This window comes from Ambystoma mexicanum, chromosome 2p, assembly GCF_040938575.1.
Source record: "Ambystoma mexicanum isolate Mex_15411 chromosome 2p, UKY_AmexF1_1, whole genome shotgun sequence".
Taxonomy (NCBI): Eukaryota; Metazoa; Chordata; class Amphibia; order Caudata; family Ambystomatidae; genus Ambystoma; species Ambystoma mexicanum.
Window position 1 is genome coordinate 510,202,158 of NC_090923.1, and position 19,681 is coordinate 510,221,838.

Sequence of the window (19,681 nt, forward strand, 5' to 3'; positions counted from 1 at the left end):
CAGTTACCTCCCGAATACCTAGAATACCAAGATGTTTTCCGGAAGGATCAGGCTAACTCTCTACCTCCTCATAGGTCTTATGACTGCCAGATAGACCTGATACCTGGATCTACTCCTCCTTGTAGTAGAATTTATGCCCTCACCGAGCCTGAGAACCTTCACCTTCGACAATACCTGGATCAATACCTGGCAAATGGGTTTATTCGTCCTTCCAAGTCCCCTGCTTCTTCAGCTTTGTTCTTCGTTCCAAAAAAGGAAGGAGACCTTAGAACTTGTATAGATTATCGCTCCCTGAACCAGATCACCGTTAAGAATAGATATCCGTTACCTTTGATCCCTGAACTCCTGGACCAAGTCAGAAAAGCATGCATATATACAAAGCTGGATCTTAGAGGAGCTTACCACTTGGTACGAGTAAAAGAGGGCGATGAATGGAAGACGGCCTTCCGCACCAAGTATGGGCTATTTGAATATCAGGTCATGCCCTTCGGACTTTGCAATGCCCCGGCCGCCTTTCAATATTTTATGAACGATGTCCTCAGAGAGCTCATAGATGTGTGTGTTGTTGTTTACATTGACGACATCCTCGTTTATTCTTCATCGGAATCTGAACATCGGAAACACGTGAAAATGGTCCTCGAAAGATTGCGTCAACACAAACTTTTCGCTAAATTGGAAAAATGTGTTTTCAACGTGACTGAAGTTGAATTCTTGGGATTCATATTATCACCTGGCGGAGTGCGTATGGATTCAAAGAAGGTCGATGCAGTTCTCAAATGGCCATCACCATCCTCCGTAAAAGGTGTGCAAAGCATGTTAGGCTTCGCTAACTTTTACCGCAGGTTTATCCCCGAATTCTCTCGAATAGTCCAGCCCATCACTGCCTTGTTAAAGAAAAACAAACGTTTTGAATGGTCTACCGAGGCGGAACAAGCTTTCCAGGATTTGAAGACGAAATTTATCTCTGCACCAATCTTAAAACACACTCGCCCCGAACTCCCCTACATCGTGGAAACTGATGCATCAAGCCTTGCCATGGGGGCAGTTCTATCACAAAAGGACCCGGTAACCAATCAGTTGCATCCCGTTGCATTTTGGTCCCGCAAATTCTCGCCTCCTGAAATCAATTACACGATTACTGACAAGGAACTTCTGGCTATCAAGTCTGCCTTTAAGGCTTGGCGGCATTATCTGCTGGGGGCCCGACACACCGTTACTGTGATTACGGATCACCGAAACCTGCAATATTTGAAAACCGCAAAAGCCCAATCCTCTAGACAACTCCGTTGGGCATTATTCTTTGCCGAGTTTGACTTCATAATTACCTATCGACCTGGTACAAAGAACGGTAAAGCTGATGCCCTTTCTCGGATGGGAGTGGAAGAACACTTGATCAACCCTAAACCTGTACCAATCATTCCCGAACAAAGAATTCTGGGTGTAATCGCCACAGAATCCATAGAGGAAGTTAAGGATAAGGCCAGGCAACTTGTAACTCCAGCAGACATACAGAATTGGCATCTGCAGGGAAAGGACTTTGAAGTAAAGGACAATTTATTGTATTTCCAAGAACGATTATACCTACCCAGCACAGATTTACAGAAAAAAGTAATCTCTTGTTATCACGATTCTTTAATGGAAGGACATCCCGGTATGGCCAAGACCTCAGAAAAGATCAAGCGCTACTTCTGGTGGCCGTCTTGGAAAAAAGATATCAGAGACTTTATAATGTCCTGTGGAGTATGCGCCCAAAACAAGAGTCAAAAGGAAAGACCAGCAGGCCTCTTACGCCCTATTGACATCCCACCTCGCCCTTGGCATACGCTTTCTATGGACTTCATCACCGATCTACCTCCATGCTCCGGATACAATACGATTCTAGTAATTGTGGACTTATTCTCCAAGATGGCGCATTTCATTCCGCTCAAAGGCTTGCCAACAGCAGCAACTCTGGCCCGAGAATTTCTCGAAAACATCGTCCGACTGCACGGTTTTCCTTCGGTTCTAATTTCGGATCGAGGTAGTCAATTTATTTCTCATTTTTGGCGAAGTTGCTGTCGGTCGGCTCAAATTGATGTGATACTATCGACCAGTCACCACCCTCAGACCGACGGACAAACCGAGAGGACCAATCAAACTCTGGAACAGTATTTACGCTGCATGCTGCAACAAACTGAAAAAACTTGGAAAGACATCCTTTGGATAGCCGAATATGCCTACAATAACTCTGTCCATTCGGGAACTGGGAAAACCCTGTTTTTTCTTTTGTACGGCAGTCACCCTCGAACCTCGGAGTTGGATCCCCTCCAAGATCTTGAAACACCAGCAGTAGACTGCCTGCATTCTACAATCACCCAAGCCTTTAAGGAAGCTGTTTCTCACCTTCAAAGGGCTAAAGAACAATACAAGAAAGGAGCAGATCAACATCGGAAGGAAGCCCCTCAATATCAAGTAGGGGATCAAGTCTGGTTATCCACCAAATATCTACCTCTAAAAGGGCCACGCACATTCAACCCAAGATACCTTGGTCCCTATTCCATCACTACCATAGTAAACCCAGTAGCGGTCAAGTTGGACTTGCCCCCGCACATGAAGATACATCCGGTCTTCCACGTCTCTCTATTAAAACCCGTGCAACCTCAAACCCGACTAACTAAATCTCCAAAACCTATCCTAGTTGATGGAGAACTCGAGTTTGAAGTCAAAAGCATTCTGGACTCCAAGATCTCCAAATCTAAACTATTTTACCTAATTGACTGGAAAGGCTACGGCCCCCAAGAGAGATCCTGGGAACCTGCTGAATATGTCCACGCTCCTCGCCTAATCAAAAGATTTCACCGAACATTTCCTGACAAGCCAAAACCCCCGGAGAAGACCGGTTTGGGAGGGGCCTTGACGGGCGGTACTGTCATGATCTCTGCTTCCAAAAGGTCAGGGTTTTCCCAACTCCCTTGGAAGCAGATCCATAACCCAGGTTCCGAGTGCCAACCAGTCCCAATTGGGACCTTTTGGACCCAGTCCTGGCGCCAGTGGCACCAGGCTCATAAATATGCCCAGTCCCAGCGCTGGAAGCGCCGGGCTCATAATGCTTGGGTGGACTTACCTGCAGCAGACCATGCTGCTTACTTGCCTGCTAGTTGAGCCTCTGATCCTCTTCTGTTTGGAACTACTTTTCCTGTTGGGTGGGGCAGGAGCCACTCCCTAGATTCAGAACACTGGAACTCTTCTGGAAAGCAGGAACTCTTTTCTTACCTAGGCGTGGCTGTGGAAGGAGACACCTAAGCACTACAGGAGGCTATTTAAACCACACCCAATGGATGAATCTTGCTTTGCGTTATTCTGCAGCAGAACGCTCATCGTGTCTTCTGCATCTGATCCTGGGCCTAAGGAAAAAGGCTTACCATCCTGAATCCAGTCTTCAGCAACACCTATAAAGACAAGAAAGAACAGGTTAGCATTACGGGCTTCAGTGACAGCTCTTCACTTACCTGGTCCATCGGCTGTCACCAACGCCTCGCGCTGCATTCCGGCATCTGAAAGACAAAGGCTTACCTACTCTTCGTGCGCTCCCAGAGGCCTTCGGCGCTGCATCCCGCATCTGAAAGACAAAACAAGGTGCGTTTAAAGACATTGGGGAACTTTAATACTCACGTGCCATTACTCCTTTCCACATCTAACCCAGTGGGTATTCCGGCACCCTGCAGCCGCTCCGAACTTGTACCTGCAAAATAAAAAGACAGTTAGAGCGCATTGTGAAGCAGGCAACAAGCGCTTACTTACGTGCTTCAAGGCGCTTCTATTCATCACACGGGCTCCATCTTCAACTCACTTCAGCCCGTCATCCGCCATCGCCGGAACCCTGCAAAACAAGAAACATCATTACTAAAGACTTTAAAGACATTAGAATTACTCGAAACTTACAGTTCGTGCAGTAAACGACAGACAGCAGTCCTCTGAAGTCAAGAGGCCTGCTCCCCTTATCCAGTGAAGAAACTGGTTACAGCACCCTGCCCCGAGGCAGATGGAGAGCACGGCGTTCACTTACCTAAGGTGAGAGCGTTAACCTTTGGGGTTCTACAGGAGAAGAGAAAGGGAAGAAGAGAGAGACATTCAATAACCCAGTTCCTTAATCCCATATTTTCTATCTGCAGACATCTTACCCTTCAAGTCAGACATACAGTGCACAGAGGTCCAGCCCAAAGAGCCAGCCGTGTGTTACACATCACCTTTGAAGATACGGTATACGCCCAGTCAAGACCGGCGCCTCTACGGGAATCAGGTGAGCGTTACAAGTAAATGACTAGCACCCTTGGTGAAGCCAAAATTAAAGCAAATCTACCACCAACTTATTCCCTAAAAGCAATTCACAGAGACACAGTCACACAATCTCACGGGGGCAGAATTGGGGTGCCTGAGAGGCATCCCTGGTATTGAGTATCTGAGGGCGACAATACCAAACACCTCATATAAGGTCTACATTGGGCAAAATAGTAGGGGGACTTCAGAAGTCCCTCAAGGTCACCAAAAGAGATCAAGGAAACAAAAAAGATAGGGGGGGAAAAGCAAAAGGTTGAACGGCCCAAGAATGTGGCCCTACAATCCCCAAAATAGGACTTCTGCCTTAACAGGGGTAATTGTGTTTTAAGGCATGCATGTCTCACAAAAAGTCATGTTTGACTTTTGTAAATCATTTGAACATTTCATGGTCCTGGTTCATGGATTTCTGCATTCATATACATATTCTGCAAAGTTATTTTAATAGAGGATTTAGCGCTATATTTTTAGATTGTTATGCAAAACTTAATTATATATGAAACATATTTTACAGATATGTTGTGTGGACCACCCCATATCATATAATCTATTGTACATTTCAACCAGTTCACTCCTGAATGGTTACTGTGACTGCTCATGCCATCCCACCACTTGAAGAGCAAGGAACCGTTAGTTAAACACCCTCTAATCCGAGAGTGATATATCAGGGCCCAAAAAGCAGAGTCCTAGAAAGATCTTCGCAGAAACCTTTCCAGAGAGCGCCTGTGCAAAAATTGCTCTCAAGTATTCACAAAAACAAACACAATCTGAGATGTGCCATGCCAATTAAAATACCACACATTTTGCTTTGCTATGTTTCTGGAATAGTTGTTGTCGAAGAGATAGATACCCTGCACACTCTCCTCTTTGGTTACCTGCTATGGAGTTCCCTATAGAGATAATTTGGTGAGGCCATCAGGTGGTCATTATACATTCAGGAGGATGTTGACAGGGTTCAATAACAGTTCTAGTGGTTACATGCGTACTGGGGTGCTCTGCTACTCTCTTACCCCATCACGAATTGGGAGTTATGTAGGAGATGGAGATAGGGTTTTCATAGATGATAGTGGATGGGGCTGTACTGAAATATTCTCATGGAAGAATCCTGAATGCCTTTGACACGTACCATTAATGTTCTGGCCACATTACAGCCCAGTGTGCCAGCTCCTAGGAGTAGACATTTAGTTGATACAATTTTCTCCAAGTCCAAAGTAGGCACCAATCTCCAGCGCATCAATTTAAGATTAAGGTCCACGGATGACTCTGCTAACCTTTGAGTAAAATAGGAAAGTGACAATTAAATGATACTCTTTAATGCACCAATGACAGAAAATATTCATCAGAAAGAGTAATAGAAACCGATTACAAAGTAATTTGTTTATGGAAGGTGTAAAGAACTCATGGTGGCAACAGTAAAGACAGAAACAAGTGATCACAGTTCAAGGGTGTTTATTGAACAATGAAAGCAGGGTGGAAAAACTCCTAACCTAAACCTAAATCTAAGATGAGAGCAAGCATCGACCATCAAATGAAAAATAAGGCAGTCCTAGTGGCGTTGTTTCAAAATAAAAGGGCCTATACTAAAAAAAAAAACTATTGCCAATTCCTTACAACTAAATTACAGAAAGAGTGTGGGATAGGGTGTCAATAAAGAAGAACAAGTTACTTACCAACTGGTAACGTTCTTTTGACTGGATGTTCCTCCAACGTATTCCTCATCTTTGACATGTAATGTCCACAGCTGGGCTGCTTCAGAAATTTTTCAGCAGAGGACGTCCTGCGTCAGGTCGATGTCCCTAGGGTGACGTCATTAGATGTTATAAGTAGCACGCACTGCGCCGGTAGCCTCAGTTCATGTTTCCCCCTGCACCCCACAACGTGCGACATACCCGTACACAATGCCTGCATGACAGCACTTTAGCCTTGTGGGAACGCAAGCTGCAATAGCTTGGGAAAATCTTCAGAGGGCAGGCTGGGAGGGCGATGAGGAATACGTTGGAGGAACATCCAGTCGAAAGAAAGTTACCAGTTGGTAAGCAACTTGTTCTTCGAATGGATTGTGTCCTCCAACGTATTCCACATCTTTGACAGACTCCCAAAGCAGTATCAGTGATTGGAGGAGGGAGAAGAATTTAGATATTTATTTTATTAATATCGCGCTCGTACATAGGTGTTTCAGAGAGTGACCAGGAGAAGGGAGGGGAACAGGGGAGAAAAAAACAACGATCTTACTAGGCCCAGTGACATTGAGAGCGCGCAAGTGCATAGGGAAAAGGGGGAAAATTGCATGTGAGGGGAGAGAACTTGGATAGTGCAGAACATAAAACAGAGCAAAATAATTAATAATAATAAGTCAAATATAAATGAATAAATAAAGGTGGTACAGAGTAGTAGTGTAGCCGGAAGTGGCAAAGTGCTAGGTAAGTCAGATAGGGTGCATCTGATAAGTGCAGAAAAAGCGTGGGTGGGGGACTGTATGGGTACAGATACAGGCCCCAGTGCAAGGGGTGGCCCAGAGGCAGTGCAGGTGGGTGGCATGGTGAGCAGGTACCTGGGCCTGAAGGACAGAGGGTGGCCAGGTGCACAGTGCCGAGAGAGAAAGCAAGCCAGCAGGGGAGAAGAGGAGCAAGACCAGAAGCGAAGAGGAAGGTCTTGAGGAGTTTCCGGAACCGTAGATGGTTTTCCTCAAGTTTCAAGGTGGCAGGGAGGCTGTTCCAAAGGGAGGCCCCAGCCGAAGATAGAGCTCTACCCCCAGCTTGTATCTTTGTAAAACGACTGACCCTGAAGGAGTTAGGAGTAGAGGAGGGAAGGGCTTGAGAGGGGACATATTTACCTAGGGATAGTTGAAGGTACTTTAGGCCCAGGCCCCAGATATACCTAATCAGATGGCAGAATAAAGTACTGCTTTACCAAAGGCCATATCTTCACCCTGGAAAGTATCCAGGGAGTAATGCTTGACAAAGGTGTGGATGGAAGACCACGTTGCAGCATCACAAATGCTCTTAACAGGAACTCCCCGCTGCAGGGCTGTGGATGTAGCCACGGCCCTGGTGGAGTGAGCTCGTAAACCCTCAGCAGGGTCCTTGCCAGCCAATCTGTAACATTCAGCAATGTTGAGGATAATCCACCTGGACAAGGTCTGTTTGGTAACAGCCTGGCCCAACCGGTGTCCAGTGCACTCAAGACCCTAGACATTCTTCAAATATAAAAGCTCAAAGCTCTCCTAGGGTCCAACCTATGTAGTCTCTCCTCTTCCTTACCAGGATGAGGAGGATAAAAAGCAGGAAGTACCACCTTCTGGCTCAAATGAAACTCAGACACTACCTTAGGTAGGAAGGACGGACGTACCCTCAGGACAACCCTATCCTTGTGGACACAGTAAAGGGTGGCTTAGATGAAAGGATGTAACTGCAATCAAGAATACTGTCTTGAAGGTCAACAGTCTCAAAGTGCAAAGGTTCAAACAGAGCACCCATCAAGAATTTCAAGACTAAATTCAGATCCCAAACCGGCACCTGAAAAGGGGATGGTGGGAACACATTTGTGAGCCCTTTTAGAAGCTAGGTAATCAAAGGAATCTTAAAATAAGAACATTCTTCAGACGAGCGCTTGAAAATAGATAGCGCTGCCAGGTAACCTTTTATGGAACCCACTTGAAGACCCTTGTGGGCCAAAGAAAGCAAGAAAGAAAGACCCATCGGAATGGAACACTGAAAAGGATCGACATTGTGTCCTCTGCATCAGTCGCAAAACCTACGCCAACGGTACAGGAATTTGGTTGCCGGACGCCTGGCTGAAAGCAACACCTCCATCACGTCATCCGGGAGGTCCCAATCCTTATATCTCAACCTTTCAGAAACCAAGCGTGAAGGTTCAGAGTCTTGACCTCTGGATGGAGAACCCGACCCCTCCACCCCCCTCGCCCGAGAGAAGGTCGTCTCTGTGGGGAAGACGGTGTGGAGGACAGATGGACATTTCTAGAAGGTCCGGGTACCACTCTCTCCTGGCCCACTCCGGGGCAATTAGAATCATATGGGACCCGAAACTCTGCAACCGTCTTGGAACCTGAGGAATGAAGGGGATCGGAGGAAACGTGTAGGGAAGTGGGAATGACTAATCCACGACGAACACTTCCCCTAAAGCTCCTTGAGCAATATCTCTCGCAGTTTCGGCTGGCACCGTTCGCGAACAAATCCACTTGAGGGGTTCCACAAAGGGCAAAGATCTCCTGATGGACTCCCTGAGCTAATTCCCACTTGGGGGAGACCGTGCTCTGCCTACTCAGAGCATCTTCCGCCACATTCTCCTCTCCTGCCAGATGAACTGCAGAGTGAGATTCCTTGCTTTATCGCCCAGAACCAGAGCTGCATCGCCTCTCTGCACAGCAGGAGTGACCCTACAACCCCCTTTTTGCTGAGGTAATGCATGGCCACTGACAGCAGAAAAGCCTTCAGGGCTAGCCTGATGGCCCTCAGCTTGCAAAAGATGTATGTGGAGTTTGGACTCCGACGGAGACCAACGACCGCTGGTGGTCAGTTCATTGGCGTGAGCTCCCCATCCTGTGGGGGAAGCGTCCGTCACCACTGTCACCACTGGCCAAGGTTGCCAAAAAGGTTCCCCCATCAGATTCCCTTTGCCGGCCCCCCACAGAAGATCATGTGAGACCGTGAGCGGAATCTGAAGGAGATCCGACATTTCTGCCTGAGAATTGCGACCACTGCATCTTGAGAGCCCATTGAAGGGACCTCTTCCTCAGTCTGGCCTCTGGCACGAGAAAAATGCAGGATGCCATGAGGCAGAGCAACTTAAGAATTCGAAAGCTGGAAGACTCTGGGCATGTTGAAATGTGCTGACCATCTGTACAATGTGATTAGCGCTCACCCTGGGTGGCAAGCACTTCCCCAAGGATGTGTCCAACACAGCCCCGATGTACTGGAGCTGCTGGGAAGGTGTCATATGCGACTTCTTGAAATTGAGGGAGAAGACCAGCTTGTGAAGGGAGTGGCAGGTGAGGCCGCGAGGATCCAAGGCTTGTTCGGGCGAACGCGCCCGGATCAGCCAGTCGTCCAGGTAGGGGTAGACGGGAAGCCCCCACTCTCCTGAGATACGCTGCCACCACCACCATGAGCTTGGTAAAGACCCTCGGGCGGAGGTCAATCTGAATGGCAGGACCTGAAACTGAAAGTGCGAATCGTCAGCTGCAAACCTCAGGTATTTTCTGTGCTTTAGATGGATCAGCACATGAAAATAAGCATTGTGTAGGTCCAGAGACACCAACCAATCCTGAAGTCGAAGGGCCTGAAGGACCTGAGAAAGAGTGACCATCTTGAACTTGTCCTTCCTGTGGAACTTGTTCAAGCAACATAAGTCCAAGATGGGTCTCAGTCCTCCGTCTTTCTTAGAAATCAAAGAATACCAGCCCTTGTTCCTCTCCGCCACAAGTTCTATAGTACCTTTCTCCAGCAGGGCCAAGATTTCCTGCACAAGGAGTGGATCCGGAATCTTCAACGAGAGCTTCCCCAGTGGATTGTCGTGAGGCCAACTCAGGAAGGGTAGGCAGTAGCCGTGGGCTATCGTTTCCAGAACCCACGCATCTGAAGTAATGGCTCGCCATTCTTTGAGATGCTGAGACAGTCTGCCCCCAACTGGCGAAAAATGGGACCTGGCCTCATAGCGGTTTTGGAGCGGCTGCAGCAGCGCCAGAAGGGAAAGAGGCATCTCTACCCCGTCCACCGTTAGGAACTTTACGGTGGCCCCTTTGACTGGCCGCTCCACTCGCTCTACCAAAAGAGGAGTAGTAACTAAAGGAAACACCCCTCCACTGCTGTCCCCTAGGACGAAAAGGCAGAAGTTGACACACAGCTGCGCCCAAAGATTTAGCAGCTGCTTTGGAGGTCTGCAACCTCGCAAGGCTCTCGTCAGCCTTGCTGCCAAACAAATGAGAACCGTCAAAGGGCATGTTGAGAAGACGGGCTTGCACATCCGGAGCAAACCCCCGACTTCCGCAACCACGCAAACCTGCGTATCACGGTGCTCGCAGCCATGGACCGGCTAACACTATTAGCTGTGTCCAACCCAGACTGAAGGGATTCACACATGGCATCCTTGCCATCCTGCACAATAGCAAGAAACCCATCCCTTTCTTCCCCCTTGGGAATATGCTTAGTCGCCAGAGAGACAAAGTTCCACAGAGTGTGCGAAAATGCTGCCAAGGCACAGGTGGAGTTGGCCGATTTCAGTGCCATGCTCCCAGATGAAAATAACTTGCGTGCCCATCCATCGAAGCGCTTGTCATCCCTATCAGGAGGGATGGTAGGGTACGCCGCCTGCCTCAATGTGGCCGTGGCCGCCTCAACCACCAAACTCTCAGGAGTGGAGTGTGTGGATAGGTAGCTGGGGTCGCTACTGGATGGGCGGTATTTCTTAGTCAACGACTTGTTAACTGCCGGAAGAGATTCCCGGGTGTTCCAAGTAGCAGCCACCCTTTTCTGTAACGCCATGTGAAAAGGCAACACTCGGTCGACGGACCCACATCTAAAATGTCAGTCAGGTCATCCTGTTTGAATTCAACTGGAGGGCCGGACCACCCTAGGTACACCGTAACTCTCGACATCAACCTACTATAGGAGGATTCAGCATGAGCCCCAGGCTCAGGCCTACCAATCTCCATCTCAGGAGATGTGTCAAGGCCACTGGCATCATGTAAAGACTGATGCAGATCCTCCATCTGACTATCCTGTGAAAAGACAATGTCAGGAGCTTCAGGTGCTTTACCGGAGTAGAGGATTTCGTGGGACAAGCCACTTTACTCGCAGAGCCATCATCTGACGAGGACGGGGTAGTCGAACAGTGACGCCGCTTTCTAGAGTGCCTCGACGAGGAGGACGAGTGGCGGGAACCACTCCGGGACCTAGATCCCGTGGACTCCCTCCAACAGGGAGAGTCACCCCTCGAACTGTCGGTGGAAAGACCAGTCGCCTTTTTGGACTTTCTGGGTTTTGAGACCCGACCTACCTGCAACTTCCCGTTTATGCTCCCACAAGTCCTTGGCAGTCAACGACTGGCACTTCGAGCAGTCGTCCGTGCCGTGGCTCTCGCCCAGACACCACAAGCAGATACAGTGTGGGTCTGTAATGGACATCTTGGACTTACAGTCCCGGCATTTTCCAAAGCCAGACCGTGGGGTAGGCGGGGTAGAAGAAGACATTATCGAAGTAGATATCACAAACAGTTCTCGAAGCCGACACATTAGCAGAAAAAACGGAACTGAGGCTACGGGGGCCGTGCGTGCTACTTATAACATCCGATGAAATCACCCTCAAAGGAAGCATTCCAGTGGCATCAACCCAACGCCATCGACACAGGACGCCCTCTGCTGAAAAAATTCTGAAGCAGCATAGCTGTGCACATTACATGTCAAAGATGTGGAAATGTTGGAGGACACAATCCATTCGAAAGAAGTGTTCTCAAATCATAAGTCAGGATGCGATTGTCAGGGGTCTCCCTACCCCACGTTTTTAGCACGAGACAAGGTGGGCATCGGAGCACAGCACATGCTCGAGCCTTCCCAGCACGAGATGTAATTTCCGTTCCAGCCTGCAAAGCACACGCTCAAGCTTTCTCAGCAAGAGCCGACAATTCCGTTCCAGCTATCAGGTTCTTTGATGGTAAAGTCTCTTTTCTATAAAAAGTCTCTTGCCCTCGAGGGCCTGATGCATTCCACAGCAAACAAACCCGATGTTCTGCTTCACGTATACTTTGGGTGACTTCACCCACGGGTCCCCCTCTTCTGGGCGCAAACCCCTCAGTAATTGTATTCAACAAATTCATAAAACAGTTCCCATCTCAGTGAACTGTGGGTGACAGTTTTGCACTCCTGGATCTCCCTCGACCGGGCTCGGATCTCAAATGACAAGGGGGACACTTTCCTTCCCCATGTCTTGCAATACGTCTTGCTTTCAAAAATCTTAAATTTCTTTTTGAACAGTTCTTTGGACTTTACTCATTTTGTCAGCTTCCCTCTGCCAGGTCCACTCTTGCCAACTTTCACAACACACTGTTCGCTATGGGACTTTAGACTTCGTCCCTTTTTGTTAGCATCCCTCCGCTGGGTTCACTCTTTCTAATCTTTTACGAAACACAGTTCATGTACTCATGTTCATCATGCAGGATTCACTCCCGCCTAGCTTTCGTAATCATCTGCGGGTCAAAGACTTTCAATGGTACAGAGGATTTTACAAGACCCCTATACGACTACTTTGACCATTCTTCGCCTCTACCTAAGACGTTCTGGTTACGGTAATCTTTCTACCATCGGGTAATCACCCAGAGTATTCCTGCCTCAACACCCACGTGTTGCCGGCCTCCTCTGTTCCTGGTTTTCCCCCTCTTCTGCTTTTCAAAGTTCAATTTAGCTCTTGCTACTTTTCGTTCAACACAGTCCGGTTTCTTATCGACACTCCCCTCGACTCACTGGCTGTGATGAACCGCTTAGCTTTTGAGTGAAGGTTGGTACCACTGAGGCAAGCATCTCTCCCTGGTTTGGTTATTAGTGGAAAAGGGTCTCATGTACCATAGACATTTGCTGCAACACACGCTGGCCTTTGTTTGCGGTCTTAAGTTTCCATCTGCAGAGGTTTCACAGGCTTGGATCAGAAAGGGCAAGGTCACTTCTCTCCTTGTCACCCTCTCGGTATTTGCCGTCTTTCGCCTCCTCTTGAACTGCCGTGCGGAGTTATCCTTCACGTCGTGCGGTCTGCCTGGCTCGTGATATGCTCTCTTGCTCTACCTTTTATCCCTGTGGGGAATGGAAAGGCCCGTCAGGTGTGTCTGATTCAGGTTAATTGCTTGACTCTGCCTGACCCTTTTGTCGGGACATGTCAGGTCAACAGTTTGGTGGTAAGTCTGTTGCCTTTTACGGTATGGAAAAGTGCTTGGGTAGAAAAATGGGAGATGTAGAGTTTCCAAGTATTGTGCGTGGCAGAATGGGAAAGAGGGGTTATAGGACATTATATTGTTTGTACCAGCGGGTTTGATAAACTTAGAAGGGTGAAAATGATAGGATGTGTAAGACAGACGGGAATGACCGGCTTTATTATCTTGAAATAAACAAGGAGGATTATGAGAACAGTAGTGTTTTGTCCTAGTGGACTGGGTGTTTGGAAAATAATAACCAGAATTGTGTGGGGACAAAGGATGGGAAGTATTTGAGTGGAAAGCTCAAATCACAGGATTCTGTTAGTTGTGGGTTTTAAGTGCAACAGGGTTTGGGTTCCTAGGGTATCTATCAGATACGGAGGGTTCGTGGGATTGGAATAAGGGAGATCTTTGTGGAAAAAGGGAGGTTGAGTTAGTGCAACCTATAAAAGCTTGGGGAAGCTTGTCTTCCTCGTTCTTTTCTTCGGCATAATATAGCGTCTCACCTTGGATATTTTCCCAAGCATAACCCCAGGGTCCCCTACCCAGGTGATCCTCCGTCGCACGTCCACCCCCAGGGCTGGGATGTGAGAGTGCCAGCCCGTCTCTGGCCACCTGAATAAGGGACTCCCGAGGTCTACTTGGGAGAATACACTCTGGTTTCTCACAAAGGCGTAAACCTAAACAAATGTTATGTTATTAGAAGTTCTAATGCACATCACTGCCATTGTCATTGTCTTCAGGGGTTCTGCTGGATCTGAAAGAGATGCAGGGGTAGGGTTAATGCAGAGAAAGGGAAACTGCAAGGCAGCTTTTTTGTGGTATTAATGTGTGCAAATCAGAAGTACCCCAAGCTCTGCATGCATGTTAGTTTCAAGGTGTCATGTGACTAGAGCATAGTGTCATTTGTCTCCTAAGTAGATCCTTGCGTATGCATGATGGCAGGAGGGTTATCCCAGTGCCTTAAAGTGACTAGTGGCACCTTATACCTTTTCTATGAACACATAAATATGATTCAATTGTCATGTACGAGGGGCTTAGCAGGTATGCGTATAATGTGGTTGAACATAGAGGTTGAGAGTTAACACAAGACACAGGAGTTAGTCCAGGGAGGTTAGTGGAGCATCTGGTGGACAACTCCAAGCATCGAACCAGTGCGGCCATGACAACATCACAGATTGCATTCCCCTGGGGTGAGGTCTCTGTTTCTGTGCCCATCAGGTCAGGCACTTGTGAGGAGGATATATCCTGAAGTACATTTTGGAGGGCTGGTATTTCTGGGAGAGACGGTGAGCAGCAGCTGGTCCTGGATGAGAGTGGGAGAACAAGGGGAGGAGTGAAAGACATGGGAAGCATGCAGCACTGGGTGTCAAGTAGCCAGTGGGCGATCATAGTGTGTGAGTGCAGTTCAGAGTAGGTATTCCAGAGATGGCAGAGTCCTGGTGGGGTCCCTTGGAACAACTCAGCCTGCTAAGATGTCTGCTAAAATGTCATGCTCCAGTGTCTTGGAGCCAGAGTTACATTGGTCATCAGATAATAAGCAACCCAGTGGTGCACTAGTTGCATTGGGAACTAAGGGGCAAAAATCACAGTGCGACATCAGCAATCAAACACTTAAGAGGGGGAAAATTGCAGTGGGGCCCACAGGAGAAAAATATAGGTGGGACACATGGGGGCAAATTCCATCTGGGAGCAGTAAAGTAAGAGCTAGAAAGTAGAATATTGAGCAAGTTTGCAAAGGACACAAATAATCAAGCCCCATGTGGCAAGGCCTAGCAAATGCTAGCACCTAGTCAGTCCCTGTCGCATGCAGTAGTAGTCGCTCATGTAGTCGTGTTGCCTGTAAAGATGACTGCAGAATTAGTATTTCTACTGAAAATAGCACTCTTGTAAATTGCACTTTTACAAATAAGCAGAGGCTAGTACAAAAAAGGTATTCTTGGTTAAATTGAGCGTACTGGAGGATAGACAAGAAGTGTAATAATCACAATGATAAGAATTCTCAGTGCTTGGAAAATTATAATATAAATATATTTCTATGGCACCTTTAATCAAGAACAGGTAATAATCCCTTTACGAGAGCTACAAACAAGACCATGTATGCAGCACAACACAACTATGTGTAAAACATGTAATGTTCACTTTCATACAGAATGAGTTTTCAATGCAAAGAGTTTCCATGACAAACAAAAAACTGTATTTTACACAATATTTCCTTTATATTTTAAGTGCTCATTTATAGTGCTAATTTTGCAGCCCCTTCAGAGCAGTGGGAAAGGGTTAATAGACCTCGGATTAATGTAAAGCGCAGGCTCGCCTTTAGATTCTGGTCACGACAATGTGCATGGATGTTAGACTGCAACTGAACACTGGCATCTTGTTAGGATTAACTAGAGGTTGCACTTTAGGGCAGTGTTTGACACCCAGTGTTTAAACCTTTGCAATCTTGCTCTAGCATCAGGGTATCCCTGGACAACAGGTGTTAAAGAACTGTGAGGGGTCAGCAATGAGAGGTGCACATAACATGTTCATGTTTTGAAACAAAGACTTTTATTGAATGAAAAAAGTTGGGAGAATGCCTTTCTGGCTCTATTCTACAGAGCAATATCCCTACCTACAAAACAAAACAAAGAATCTGTCTGTGTCAGGAAGTCTGCCAATAATAATCTGTCCTTGCGTCAAAAACGTCCTAACCTGGCCCCCACACTAGAAACAAAATAAAGGGTGCAAGGAAATGTCTTTGTCTTGATGATGGTAAAAGTGTTCAAAAACAAAAAGTAATAACTCCAATGAAAATGTTCTTCAAAATAAAAGGCCCTTGGGCCCAGAGGATGTATCCCTTCCTCTAGATTCGTCAGATAGGATTGCAAAAGTGTCCCTTTAAGTAGTAGTTCCTTTAGACCTGCTCTGGATTCACAAAGTTCTTGTTTAAACACTACAGTTCGGTATAAGTCTTTCTGTGAAACCACTTGTAGCTTTGTAGATTGCCTGGTATACCCCCACCGGCAGGAATCTTGGTTCAACTTCAATTGCCTGGAATACTTGCCTGGAAGCATTTTTTGTAGGTTGGCAGATTACCTGGTGTACTCTCCTGCCAGGAATCTATACACAGCTTCAATTGCCTAGTATACCCGCCTGCCAGGACTTTTGTAGGTTTCTCAATTCTTTAGTTATATCAAAATAGCATGTACCGTGGGGTGCTTGGTATATCTATCTTTGGCAATGCTTGTTTAAACTTCTCCCTCACATTGGCATCTCAAGCATTTGTATTGCGTTGGGGTTTGCCTTTGGACTTTGTCTTGACAGCATTCAAACATTGTTCTTATTTTGTATCGATTTTGTAAACCTTGGGTTTTGCCCACATTAGCAATTTCATACCATTCAAACAATCTGTGTTTTTGTGCTTCTCTGAACGCCCCGGGATCCACAGCTCCTTTGGGCAGACCCACTGGGCTTTTGCAGTGTTTAGGATACTCTTCGAGGTTCCGCCGGATGGCTCCTTCATCCTCTCCCCATTGGAAACTGTACGGACTTCTCCCGGCGTCTTACACGGCTTCACATTGACCCATCGGTCTCCCTTCTCATTCAGGAGTGAAGAGTGCTGCCTCAGCAAGCAGTTTGACTTGTAGGAGCTCCAGTGCGGCTCCTCTAGTCTCCACAACCCTCTTGGCTCACTCTCGCCTTCTCTTCTTCCATTCCGGCGGCCTTCTCCATGTTCACGAGACCTGACCTGGGGCTTATCGCCCTCTCGTGCAAGATTTGCATCCATAGTGCATTTTCCATCTTTAAATGTCCCATGCACTAAAGGTATGACACAACAACTAGTCTGCATGCAACACTTTGAGTTCCCGTTACTTTGCACAAACTCCTTACTCCTCTTTCTCGTCTCAGTACCTGAGTGATTATGGGAGTTGGAGTACATGGATGACATTGGATTCCCAACTCTTATCTAGTTTTCCATCGGAATTTCATAAAAGGGCATATAAAAAAAAAAGGTGTTGTACATGTGCTGTAGGTGTTAGTGTAAAAGGAGGGGGCACGAGCAGAATGACGATAGGCCACATCATTCGGCCTGGCGACTACGTTCTGGTGAAAGTCTTCCAGTGGAAATCCAGCCTTGAGCCACATTGGAAGGGGCCACTACAAGTACTTTTGGCCACGTATACTGCTGTGCATGTTGAAGGGAATAAACTTTGGATACTTACTGCACATCTGAAACAAGTACCTTTGCCCTATATACAGATGGGTAAAGGAGAGGGTAGGTGATTGTGAAAGCGAACACGTTCCTCAGCACATTCCCTTCAGTGATGGAGAATACACAAACCCAAATTTTAAGCAGCCAGAAGCTTCACCTTTGCCAACCACCGACACACTGTTCGAGCATCAATCGGTGCCAGGGGTGTCCAGATACAATCTTGGACCACAGAAATAGCTAGGGAAGGAATTCTTGTAGGTAGGAAAGTGTGGTATTCTTAGTGCTGCACCCACAAGAAATCAACGACATTCCCTGCATACCCCCCAAAGATGCCTGGAGGTAAAGGAGGGCAGGCAAAAGAAGACTCCAAGTAAGATAGGCCACGTTGTCAGGTGCCACCCACGGATGAACCTATAAAGCCTATATCAGTGAGGCTTCTTAACAGACACAGAGATTATACCTCTGTTTGGAGTACGCAGAAGTGATAAAACATTTCATTTAAACACTGGAATGACCAGGTCCAAAGTATTCTGGTCGACTAGAGATAAATGTATGGTTATAGATATTGTGACATGTACCATACTTATATATTAATTCCTGTTTTATGGTTTCTGGAGAGCTCACACCCCCTCGGCTCATTATTGCCCACGGTCAGCTCCAATACTATGTCTCCTTTCTATGTACACACATACACACTTCGTCCTTTGATCTTGAACACAGAGGGATATCTCAACAACACCTTCATAAGAATAATGACTGGTACTCCTGCAATACTGAACAAAACTAATTGTTGTGTATGTTCCCACCTTCCACAACACAGTGAGAAAGGGTTAGGATAGTATGTATGGGATACATTACTCACCGTAATCGTATTTCTGATGCTTGTATCTGCTTAGATTCACATGCTGTGCATAGGCCGACATCTAGTGGAAGCTGCGGAGTATTACAGTTTGTTTTTCGAAACTCGAAAATGGGCGTCGACACAGGGCGTGCCAGTAATACTATCCCTAGTGTGACGTCCCCTGTACCCATGATCCCTCACGCGTCTAGGACCCTTAGATTGTTTTTTTCCGCCAATGTATCCTTTAGGGACATGTTTTTTGGTAGATGGAATGACAGTAACACAGGTTACTTTGATGGGACAAATATAAATACTTTTAATCAGTAGGTGCTACCTTTGGGATGCTTGATGTTTGCTAACAGGAGCACTACCAACACTGCCTATACCAAACGCACAGACATGAATTCTGTGCCATATCAATCAATGATACTGTTTCGAATGGCACCAGTAGGGAATAGGGAAGCAACACCTCCAGCATACACAATGAACAATAATCCTGCTACGGTACCCTTTTTTTCTGAGTAAGGAAGGTTCTAGGTACATGGGTACATATGACAAATGTATGAATACTGCAGTTTTGGTGAACGAAACAAGGCCCTTGCACATTGGGGGAACAATTAATTTACTGTGGGAAGCAAGCATATCCATGGTTACCCAAAGATTGGAAGGGAACATGTTACTTAGGGATACTGTTACCAGGGGTTTGTAAAATGGTATGGTCATCTTGTTGCATTTAAGTAGAAGACTCCTCCCCTACTGTGTTTCAGGCTATTAAGAGGTTACACACATTGGGGTCCGAAATTCATATTAACGAAGGTAGCTGATACATCAGTACTTGGGCTTGGAATTTGTTTACCGCATGGGGTTTGGAAATATTTTCTGTTCTTGCTATGATCGCTGTTGCCAATCTCTGTTGCTGTAGCTGCATACAATGCTTACCTACTTTAGGATCTAGGCTATGCCAGGGTTGTTCTAAAGCTCTGTAACACTTACAAACTGAATGCTTGTCACCCGGGACATTGAAAAATGCACTAATTATGCAGGATATGGAAATTCAGAAATTAATGAATATTGATGTACATACATTTCATGATGTATAAAAAAATGGGTTCACTTAAGCTAAAAGGAGGGTTTGTGAAAATGCATTTATTCAGGTTAGCCTTAAACGCCTCCATTTTTGTTTCATGCACTCACTCCATTTTGCAATCTCCTATTTGGAGCTGGAAGGAATAGGTTTGCCGCAGAGAAATGCTGAGCCACACACAAATGTTATTGCAAAGAATGAGCTCATTGCTTATATAGACGTGTGTCTTGAACAGCCTGGACCAGCAGGATAAGATACGGGGTGCCTTCTCGTCTGCAGCTGTTAATTGGTGGGCCTTACAAATGCACATACTAATAATAAGTATCATTTA

General features: G+C 46.6%; 1 protein-coding gene across 5 annotated transcripts in view; it reads right to left on the reverse strand.

Moving 5' to 3' along the window:
- Window positions 1-19,681, reverse strand: part of ATG7 (autophagy related 7) — a 2,414,869-nt gene that overhangs the window by 1,522,414 nt on the left and 872,774 nt on the right. For all 5 annotated transcript variants that reach the window (XM_069643921.1, XM_069643925.1, XM_069643922.1 and 2 more), the window contains one exon: window positions 5,441-5,585. In XM_069643921.1, coding sequence (XP_069500022.1) covers window positions 5,441-5,585 — 145 coding nt within the window. The remainder of the gene's footprint in view (window positions 1-5,440; window positions 5,586-19,681) is intronic.